At 40.4% G+C, this 12,201-nt stretch overlaps 1 protein-coding gene across 1 annotated transcript in view; it reads right to left on the reverse strand.

The window, feature by feature from the left end:
• Positions 1–11,710, reverse strand: part of ca16b (carbonic anhydrase XVI b) — a gene marked incomplete at its 5' end in the record, with an annotated part of 101,660 nt that extends 89,950 nt beyond the window's left edge. Inside the window, one exon of the mRNA XM_080000618.1 lies at positions 11,665–11,710. Coding sequence (XP_079856744.1) covers positions 11,665–11,710 — 46 coding nt within the window. The remainder of the gene's footprint in view (positions 1–11,664) is intronic.
• Between the last annotated feature and the right edge of the window lie 491 nt (positions 11,711–12,201).

Consider the following 12,201-nt stretch of genomic DNA (forward strand, 5'->3'; position numbering starts at 1 on the left):
TTTCTAGTCACACACCAACCCCAAAACTGTATTTTCGAATGTGGCATATCATTTCTACCAATTAAAAAAAAAAAACATTTAAAACGGCTTAATTCAACAAACGGCCTTGATTTTAATTACCTTACTGATTTGCACCGATGCACTTTGACCTGAAGTAGTAATCACTGCTTTATTTACTCCAACAGTCATTAACTGGCTGGCCAGACAAGGGGAGGCCTGTATTCACACAGCTAAAACCCTGAGCATGCTGCTTAATTATTCACATGGTTTCTAAAGTGCCTAACATTGATCCCTGTCTGTATTCTAACAGCTTGACAGGAAGCGCTCTATAGAGACAACAAAAGAGAGAGAGGGGGAAAGAAACAGCAAACGATCACTGGGGAGTGAATGTACGATCACGAAGGAGTGAATGTACGCACATGCGAGTGCATGTCTGTAGAGGTGGGAAAAAAAAAAAAAAGACGGGGAGGAAGGGAGAAAACATGTAGACAACAAAGAAACAGTGCAGGTTTAGAAGAAGAAGATTCTTTATTCGTCACACGGCACAACACATGCACTCATGCGGCGATGGTGACCAACACACACACACACACACGCACGCGCGCACGCATGCACACGCAAGCGCGCACACGCTTCAAATGGTGGCTGGTGAAATTAATTCTCTGCTTTTATATGGGATAAAAGCTGCCCATGGCCACTGGCTTGTCCTTCCTCCGGGGGGGCAGCCAGGCGCAGTGGGCAGCATACAGCAATGCGCCCAGGGACCTGTTACAAATATCCATCGCTGGTCAGACAACGATGTTGTGCATGTTTTTGGTGGGGGACCTTACTGATGTTACAAGGAGGAAACCCCTAATCTGGAGATAACCCACCGGAGCGCAGTGCAATCAGCACCCGAGGCGGGAATCGAACCCAGGACCTTCTTGCGGCAGCAGGCAGCAGTGAGGTAGCAGGGAAAAAACCACACAGGTTTTTAGCCCAAAGTCGCTAATAAGGCCACAAATCACAGATTACCATGACCACATCCCCAGATGACAGTTGAATTAAGAAGAGTGAACAGCAGCCTTTTTAATCTAGCCTTAATCCAGGCTGTGTTTCACCATCCTCCCCACCGCCAATGCATCCACATGCAAAGCCCTGTTCGGAATCCAGATGAGCTTAGCATTAAGAAAGATGGATGAGAAGCGCCTGTGGAATTGAAGAAATAGAAAATTGAAAAAAAAAAAATAAGATCCAGATAAAACAAATAATGCAGACAAAGAGCTCTCAGACCTTTATGTCCCAGTTAAAACTAAACATTTAATAATTTGCTCCAACACTGTTATCTTCATTTTTAGTAGTAGTCGTGCAAACAGCATACAGCAAAAGACAGGAGCAGCGGTTGAAATCCCTAAGTACCTTCGAGTTCCTCTGCCTCCGCAACCCGTTTATAGACAAAACAGAGTGTTGACATGTATTTGGACGGTTGTGGTTTTATTGAGCTGAAGACAAAGCCAAAACAGCCGTCACGATTTTAGCCTTAATTTTAAAATTTTCAAGTTTTTTTCCCCCACATTACAAAACAGAATGTCCTTGTATTAAAAGTGTGACAAATACACTAAATTAAAAACAACCCTCTTCCACATATTTTGATTTCAGAAACTTTCCCCTGGTCTTATATTTAGTCCACCCTGCCCCCAACACCCACACACACCTTCCAGCCCCTGCTGCACAGTCGCAGCTGTTCTGCAAGCTAAGCAGCAGTAACAATAGCCTGGGGTTTATGTAGCAGTCATTATAACTTTAAACCCAGAAAGAAATCAATAGTTAGAGGTGTAATTCACTTTGCTTGAGATAACCATGCAAGATAAACTATCCAATAAGCTGTGGAATCACTGATCTAACAAGAAAGCAGCACTAAATACTACCAACAATAGTTGATATAGTTGGTCGCCAACAATCTAGATAAAAACCTGCTTCGCATTTCACTACAAACTGTCAAGCCAAGCAGTATTGTTTTGTTTAAGCACTCAATGGCTTGCAGACTGTTATTTATAATTCTGTCATTGCACCTTTACAGAAAATGGTCATTACAAAGATGCATCATCAAAACCTCACAAAATGGGTTATAATCAAGTCAAGTGTTCCAAATTTAATACATTTTCCCATTACGTGCATGATAAGGCTTCGATAACCACGACAGTGTAGCCAATATTATTTAATCTGCCCCCTACAGTTCAGCCATCACCTCTGGGAGGATTTGTACTCATTACAAAGTAACTGATCATCATTATGGGTTCAAAAATATGCTGAGCTGCGAGCAAGCCCATTCAGGCTCATCAGCCTAACCACATTAGAAATGAAACCTGTGGGCTGGCAATCTTATACTTCCTCAATATTGCAATCCCAGCAGGCTGAGCATGTCCACATTCATTACTGTGAATTTGAAACCCCCAACCAGGCCCAATATCCTGTTACAAAAACGCACAATCAACGCCCCTTGACACATTACCAGGAAATAAAATTAATTAGAGATACACTACCAACCTGACTGTCTGATGAATTAATCAATCATAAGTAGAAAAAGGCATTTCAACCAAAAAGATATGCATTGCTTTGTGATTTTATCAACATTTATAGCTCTGGCATTGAAAGAGTGGACTGTTTATGTCAAATCACAACTAAAACTTTCTGATAAAACGCTAGCTCAGAGCTCTCAAATCTCTAATTTATTTACATACTAAATGGGTTTACCTAATGGAGAGCGGAGACTGTCAGAGGCAGTGGGAAGTGAGATGATTTGGAGCTCATTTTGGCTCAAATTGGTTGCTGCCAGTGTGATACATCATCGAGAATTAAGAGGCCTCTCACCCAAGCACAGAATGTAGGCAGTCATATTGGCACATCTGTCAGGGGTCTGTCCCTGACTGAGAGAAATGGTCCAATCTTGGTGCAAAAAGGTTGATCCGAACTGCCAGCAATAACCAGGATGAATGAGTCATCTTGTGCCCAGATGAAATTCATTTTTAATTATTACTTTCTGCACGTCTCAATTTCTCCAAAAATCAGCGCAACTAAAACTGCCTGGTGATCCACCACATCAATTAGACTAAAGGAATATGAATATTGATGATCGCATGTTAAGCTCCTATTATAGGCGGGTTAAGGAAAGAGAGGAAGACAGCTGAATTGTTTTTTTCTCCCATCCATGGAGGTAACAAGGATTAAAGTTCAAACAGGAGAAGGGTTTTACACTCAAGGACAGATGGGATCTGTCATGGATTAAAGCCCAACATAGATCAAGGGCCAGGAAGGAAAACTTTTTTTTTTTTAATAAAATGTCTTTATGTTACACAACCATACATATACATTCAACATGTGTTTATTACAGCTGAGATATGAAAGTGCATATTTTGCCATCTTTAATTTGTGGTCTTTCAAATCTTGTTTTCTTAATCAAAACAAAGGGAAAACGTCACTCTTAATAATGCGGACGTCCAGTAAGCACTGATGGGAAAGTCTATCATTCTATTATATTCATATTGACAAAGAAATAGAGTGCCTCCACGCACAGCTGTATTGCACGAGAGCTTCTCAACTGCAAAACTTCATAACTAGCATGTAGGTAAATTCACAACTCCATGCCTTTGCAGGTAAAGTCACGACTATGTAGGAAAAACAAACCAACTATGGTTGTTAATTTGTGTGGTTGTGAAAAAGTAAAAAGTGAACGTCCCCTCATATACAAATGCACTAGCCGCCATTAGCAGCAGTGCAAGGTGCCTTTGGCAATCGGAACTACTACAAATAATATATCACATTGGGTTACAGAAATGCATACTCCATTGTAAGTTAAGTGTAAGTTGTTCTGATTTGCGGTTAATGTTTGGTGATCTGAAGTTGTCTATGTGTTGATTGAAGCACCACTTCGTTATTCCTTTTGCCTGCTAAGGTGGTACTGCTGCTCAGATGCAACAGCAATAATGTATTCAGCGTTTCCCACAGAATTTGATTCTATTTGTGGTGGTAGACGACTAGGACGAGGGGGGGGGGGGTGCACGTTTACACACAGTGCTTTTTTCTTTCCTTCAATAAGGAAATTGCAATGTTTTTATTTGCTTTAGAGGAACAGGACACACAATCGCTCACTCTCCAGTGTCTCCATTACACATGAACAGGGAGCAAATTGTGCTCCGATGGCTCCCTCAGAGGACACACAGAGGACTCAAAACGTACTTGCGTTTTTTATCTACGATGTCATATTATCTTAGAGGGCTTTAATGCATGGTCGGAATGACGGATTAATAGATCTGGGGCCATTTTTTTTTAATCATTCTTATTTTTGTCCAAAAAAAAAAAAAAAAAAAAAAAAATCTCTATCTTAGAGACTTTTAAACCCATTTGTCCTAAATTACTTTTGATATTCTTTTCACATGTTACAAATGAACAAATAACAGAGTTTGTATGAACCTTAACGACCCACCTCTTTTATCTGATTGGCTAAGCGACCATAATGTGACATTAACGAGCGTCGCCGCTGTTTGGCTCTCGACCAAAAGCTAGAAGGCGAGTCGCACGGGAGAGGGAAGCGGCGCCATGTCATACAGAGGATTTCAAGCGGTGGCGGTTTCGGCGCACCGCTGGGCGGATATTTCAAAATGTTTGAAACGAGGCACTGAAATCTGCATTGCGACTTGGTCTGGTCGATACAAGCCGTTAAGGAACTGGTGCCAGAGTGATACCCGGGTTCCGGTACCCAACCCTATATACATGTATATCCCGCGCATGATCATGTTTTGTGTGCACGGAGAGGAGGGGTTATTCACAGATGGGTCCGTTGTCAATATGCTTTCTGAGAGAGAGAGAGAGAGAGAGAGACAGAGAGAGAGACAGAGAGAGAGACCATGAGAGGCTGAGCGAATCAATGCGCAGCACGCAGCTGCATAATGAAATACGATTTTACCATTTTAAACGGTTAAAAAAAATAGAAAATCTGGATGTGGCGGTCAATGTTGATATTGTGGCAGGCCCCCACAAATAATCAATACGGAAACACTGGTCTCCAACACTGTACTTTTGGTCACTCAAGTACGACTGAATGTTAGACACTGCCAAACCATAATCAAATGCAAAATGACCTCAGTGCAGATACTCAGTTTTAGTTTCTGAAATTCCATTAGTGTGATATAAGCAGTATGTGTGCAATGGGATTGTGGCAGATCCGCCTGCCCCGAGTGCCATTTTCAGGGCCCTCCAACACAGAGACACAGACGATGGAGTTGAAAAGAAACGGTTTATGGTAGAGAGTGGGCAAGGTGGAACACGCCTGGAGCAGATGGAAAACATGTCATGACAGCAGGCGGCTTCTCTCCTGTGTGTGTGGGGATGGGGATTTTACCTGTTGCTCCTTGATAACTCTAACGAGCAACAGGCATACAGCCACACTGAGACGGGCCCAATTAACTACACCCAAGACAGGTGTGGCTGCTTAAACCACACCACCCCCACACCACAGGGACGTTGTACTTTTTTTTTTTTTTCTCCCCCCTCAACTCAGGCTCTCTCTGCTCTCCTTTAAGGCTCCATGCAGATCTGTCGCCACTGGCATCAGGAAAACATCAACAGATGGTAGATCAGTAATGTAGAGACAGTTTAGAAAAGCATAGTATAGTTAAGGTCCAAGTTTAGTAAAAGTATAGCATTAAAACAGAGTGCCATCGTTGGACGGAGTCAAAATCATTTACCAACCTTACAAAACCAAATAAAACAAAAGACAAAAAATATGCAGAGACAGGACATGGTGGTCAATTATTAATACCACTGTTTAAGTGAAAGTTGCAAGCAACACATCGTAACAAGCAGTCAGTCAGCGGGCGACCTACATTGTGTGTGCACGTAGTTCGTGGCTTATCGATATTTTTTTCATATTTACTGTGTTTGTGCTGTGTATTTTGTTTATTTTCACCCTTCATGATTTCATAATTCATATGGGAAAAAATTGCTTCAACATACGACTGTTTTAACATACGACCGTTCTTATAGAACCAATTACAGTCGTAAGTCGAGGTACCACTGTACCAGTACATCAATAGTGTCGAAAATCTGTGTTTAAACAGTTTCAAATATTCCGAATGTATAGAAAAATCTATATTAACAGTAACCCTACTTTAGATCTGTTAGGGCTCTACCGGTCAGCACGGTATAGTCAAAATCCATACCTCAGGGCATATTCATACCAGTGTACTTTCTATACCGTTTATACCGTCCATCCCTACTTCCTATGTTTCCATCTAAATTTAAGGGCAATTTTAAGAGGTGCATTTGTATCAGTTGGTTGTGGAACATTAGCAGAATTCTAATGTTCCAATGCTTAACTGTAATAATATGGCTCTTCTCCAGAACATCACCATGTATTATTAAACCATTCCAGACTTATACTATGATTAAAAATCAAAGCATTGAATCATCAACTAAGATCTCATGATCGTGAAATCATGAGATTTTAGTTGATGATTCATCAGCTTCAAACGTATGTGAAAACAACATTGGACAAGCAAATTAATTCCCAGGGTATTTGTACAGACGACATTATGGATAACATTGTTTTACAATGTGTTGGGAGCCATATTTGCCTGAGCCAAAGTTCAGTGCAGAAAAAGTCCAATGGCAGGTAGAGGCTACTGTGGGTACAACAACAGCCCAGAGCCGTTGAGCGCCTACAGTGACTGCTGGTATTTGTATACAGACCGTCCAGCGACGCCAACAGAAAGAGTCACTGTACTGGAACGAGTTACATGCAACTTGGCTGTTTACCACAATATACTTGACTATCATATGTTATATCATGGATGGATTTGTGCTTTCTATAATGTTTTAGCTTGATATGAGTCAGAGTGCAGTGCGGAGGAAGTCCAACAAACAGATGCAGAGGTCATGGCTGCAGTGTCCATGCAGCAATACGCCGCTCGCGGGTAGAAGGAATAACATAAGATGCCGCCTTGATCGGAAAGCTTGAGGTATTTCTCATCCCAAAGCCTAACTGGGAGAAGGGATATTATCCACAGATAATAGCTTTTAATGGGCCGAAACATAATGAACAATTTAAAGTGTTTGAGATTCCTACAGGTGGCTAGAATAGGTGTTAACAGCAGCTAATTAGCAGAGCTAATGAGGGAGATGTTCATTGTTACCTCTGCCCCTTCCCAATCGCACGGAAGTCGGAACAGTTTGGGTGTTTTTACTGTATAGTTGGTGGAAGAATGAATATACAACTACAACACCGCCGTCGATATGCCCTCTACCATGTGATTATAATTGTACTGGACATTAGTGCTGTCAAACAATGGTTTGATATTGAATTGCTATTAGAATTGTAAAGAAAAAAAGAATTTTACATTTGAATCTGGAAAAGTGTTTCAGCAGAAATGTGCTATTTCTCATAAAAATGTGGCACGCATACGTCCGCATACAGTACAAGCTCGACGTGCGCGCAAGCAAATGAGCTTTGTCCTTGAGCTCTGCTGCTCTACGTCCATCGATCTCTGGCGTCTGTGTCTCGGCACCGCTCCCCCCGCGCCAACATGTGAATAAGGGGAGTACCCAGAGGCGTCGCTACGGGGGTGCGGACCAGGTGACACCAACCGAGTCCAGCTGAAAAAAGCCAATAATTCAACAGAGGCAGCGTAGCAGAGAGTTCGGAAACCAGCTTGGTCGCGGGGGGAGTGATGAGCACTGCGAGCGATTTAAGAAGCCTGTTTGGAAATACAGCCCTACTAGAAATCCATAATATTTGCTTTCCTCGAGACTAATTATCAATTTTATGTTAGCTTATTGTAAATATTGTACTTAAGAAGACCGATTATGCTCCTTTACAACAAATTAATTTAGGTCTCTGAGGTCCCCAAAACACGTTTTTGAAGGTTTTTTTTTGCATAAATACCACTCAGATTATGCATTCTAGCCATTCTAACATGCCTCTAATCCTGTTCTCGACGGGTTGTTTCAGTGGGTGGCGCCTCCCTCTTGAGGCCCCTAGTTTTGGGAGCAATTGGGGTTTGACTTGAGCACAAGTTCCGGGTTCTGTGAGCCAATGGGGTTTTTGCATAACTTCCGGGTTCTGTTGTATTTAGTCGGTAAACTTTCACTGATTTCCCCATATCAGTCAATCAAAATATGTTTCTGAACAAAGGCAAAGCAAGAAATAGGCAATCCAATCACTGAATCTTCCCTCATATTAGATCTATTAGGCCTCATTTAAAAGTTTGTTGAAGCTTCAAGCTTGTGGGGGACACCTCATGCGCGGACATTTTTATTTCATTCTATTAGTAAATGTCATAAAATAAAATAAATAAAATAATTACATCTACAATAAAACACACTGTCAATGGGTGTTGTTTGGAGAACTGCACAGCGGAACACGCGCCACAGCCTACGGTCAACCTACCACAAACCTTTTATTTATTTTATTTTTTCTAGAAAGAAACACAGCAGAATTATTTTTTAAATACTTACACTTTCTTCATCTGCAGTTTTTTCACAGACAGTTGGTATTAATTACCGTTTCTTTTAAAAGATTGCTTGTTATTCTCCAGCCAGTGGTGAAGTTACTTAGATGGGGGGCGTTTCTAATTCTACTGAGGACCCATGTGACGTAGGAAGGAGTTGCAAATCTGAACGGCTTGTTTCATCATGTTTTACAGGGTTCCCACTCTTTTCCAGGACTTTCCAGGACATTTTCAGTGATGATCTAGCTGGTATGACAGACAGGAATCGCGCCATACACTAATACACTAGACCGAGGAAGAAAACTGAAAGAAAAAAAAAAAAACTGACTGGCTCTTATTTCACAATTTGTCTGTTAGTAGGCAAATTGTCTGTATATTCACAGACATTTGTCTGTGAACATACACAGAGCCCAATGTATGTTCAGAACTACACAAGCACTAAAAAAGTGTTTTTCATAATAGGTCCCCTTTAAAACTGAAATGGGTGCAAATTAAATCAAATTACAAGTAAAAATAAAAGTTAAAGTGGGCCTGCAGGTCTACCGCTCTCCCTATGAATGTCATTCACAGCAAATCCTGCAGAGATCAGGCCTCCAGCATAGGGCTTACCCAGCTGTATGCATTTCCATTTACTACTTTGCACAAGCAAGTAAAGCAAATGCCCTTAAAAAACATTTAGCTGCCAAGGCACGCTTGTCTGTCTCCATTCAAATCTGTAGACAAGAATTACCTTCCTAAAGCAATGGGCATTTATGTGTTACCTTAATGCTTCTATTTTCTCAGAACAATGAGCCTGCTGGATTGTAACGTACAGTATGAATATAATGTCTTTTGACCCTGCAACTGCTTAATTAGGTCATTAAAAAGACCAGAGAATCCTATTGTATATCCACATTACATCTAAAGACTAATCTTAAGAAAGTAAGAATAAAATAACTTTAAACCATACCAATTAAAAAAAAAATTAAAATGGCTAATCCTGATTTGCAGTGTTTTTACTGCACGCAGTACATTCATGTTTTTATGCTTTCCTCTGACCTTTAAAGCAGCATCACAGTCTAGTCAAAACTGATATCATTAAGAATTAAGGTTCTTACTACAGAGAAAATCTTACTTGCTTGTAGTGTGTGGAGGCAGGGGGAGGTTTAAAATACCCTGTGGTTAATGAAAAAAACAATAAAAAGCAGAGTGCAATATGGGCCATTATAGACACACTTGAGCAGACATTTCCCTATTTCTGCTTGAACACCGGTGGATGATTAATTCCACCATCTGAAGAGTGGTATATGGACAAAGTAAAGTGACACATACAAAAATAAACTAAACTTAAATGGTCACCAGCAGAGTTCACCCCGCAAGTGAGAATCTATTTTTAATGACAGACTTTGGCAAACAGTGTTGTTGTATAAATATAGTCTTTGTATCTAAGTTGTGTAGTTTTATGAGAAATGGTGCCTTTACTTTTGCAGTTTGCCATATCGTGGTTGGATTAACCAATTATGGTCTGACATGGTTTAAAGAGTGAACTGTAGAATTGATGTAGAATTGAGGGCCACTGGTTCTGTACATTAAATTGTCAAAGTTCCTTGTCCAAATGGTTGACAGAATAAACATTTTGTACCTTCACTCAGTGAGAAAGTACAATAAGCCATTGACTATTGCTGTAGAGTAATTTGGCTGTTGCTATAAAGAAATTCATCTTATTAGCCATTATGCATCAATCTTAAATCATGATTAGTGGTCGACCAATATGCGTTTTTCAAGAGAGCAGGGTGGCCGATTGCTGATATATAAAGCCGCTATCATGTTGTTGTTTTTCTTGCAACTGTTTAAATACAACAATTTATTAACAAAAAATGAGACACAAATTTGCTGAACTTAAATGAACATTTATTTAATACTTATCTAATCTATTGTCTGCATTGTCTCTGCAGTGCACTTATTTTGAATAATAAATGTATCAACTAAATACATTTATACAGGTAATCCAAAATGAAACTTTGTAAAAAACAAACAAACATATGAATGAAAAATGTATAACTATAAACTATGAAAATATATAAATAAATAAACTGCATCATAATCAAGTCAGTTAAAGGGGGCACTACACTGTGCGCCCGGAGCCCTTCACTGTGCGCTCCGTTCTCTTATCGAACCAAAACTAAGGAGAACCGTGTTGGGTTTGAAAAAGTTGTTTCATACAAGTTAGTGAACACACAAAAATAAATTGATCTAAAATAAAAACCCAGGAAAACCAGAACGCAGACACTGCGCAGCGCTGTCTGGTGGAGAAAAAAAAAAGTTTAGTTAGGTTTACGTTTGGCCTCAAATGCGAAGTATTTTCAAACAGCACTCCTGCTGTTTTCTTTAGAAACAGGCTCTGGGAGGCTCTGCACTTGCCATCTTTAATGAGCTAACATCGTAACAAATGAATGAAACAACGCGGACAGCGAGTGAGTGAGAGGAGGCGGGGCTGTGTGCAGGGCTATGTGCGGGGCTATGTGGGCGCTGCAGTGGTGTGTGTGACTCGCTGTCAGAGAGAAGCGAGAGCGAGGACACAAAGCTACCGGTACATCGATGGTGCGGAAAATGAGTATTGAAACCGTTTCAAATATTGAGAATCTATATGTATAGAAAAATATATTTTTGACAACAGTAGTCTGCAGACATGTTTTTGTTTATCTGCCTCGTGAGCTCGAACGTCGGCCAATGCCGATTATCAATGCCCAATTAATCAGCCGACCGATCAATCAGTCGACCACTAATCACAATTTGTACTGTAGCTTCATTGATCAGCCTACTGTGCTCTGGCTGTTTTTAAACCAGTTAAATAACCTCAAACGACAACAATAGTTTTGGTCACTGACAATAACTTGATAAAGAGAATCCTCCATCTCCATGCCTATTGTGTTGGTCCTTCTGCATCAGCAACACAGCAATACTTTAGCCCCATACAAGATTTCTAGAGTAGACTCGGTGTCTCGATTCATTCATACGACCAAATAGCTTAACACATAGGGAAAGGAAAGCAGTAGAGAGGAAAAACAAAATAGTAAACAGTTAGGTCTGAGCACAACAAATACTACTGATAGAGGAGAAAATAGAGGTGAGTTAGAGAGAGAAAGTCAGTAAGAAATTCATTTGTCTGAACACTGCTAAGTAAAACAACAAAAAGACTCACCTGAATAGGCCCAATACGAGTCCTCTGCCGCTCTCCTCTGCCTCATCATGCTTATGCTCTCATGGTCCCCTATTCCATCATAGTAAGGCTGGCCATCAAGTGCAACTGTTAGAAGGAAACATAAATTTGAATTATTACATTATTAAATACAGATTATAATTTGAGAGACTGGAAAGAAATGTAAAAACCAAAGACCATTTACATAATTTGCTAGTCTTATGCAAGTTACAATAGTTGCAATTACAGTAGTTAGAATATGGTGAAAGGTTGCCCCCAACTGCGACTTCCTCAGTTGTAGTCCAAGTGACATTTTTTGACACAATGACTTAATGGGATTTAATGCTCACTGCCACTAGAGTTTAGTGAGGACATAAGGACAGAATCCTCTTCTAAGACCCCTGTGATACTTACAGCTGGCTAATTGTTATAATCTATCAACTCGTCTTTACAGCAGCAGCGGCCGTGAACCAAATTTTTTTTGGAATTGATATCGAGGCTTGCAGAAAATAAATACTTTTGTCATCAGCACAAAATACA

This window comes from Zeus faber (genome assembly GCF_960531495.2).
Source record: "Zeus faber genome assembly, chromosome: 5".
NCBI classification, from domain to species: domain Eukaryota; kingdom Metazoa; phylum Chordata; class Actinopteri; order Zeiformes; family Zeidae; genus Zeus; species Zeus faber.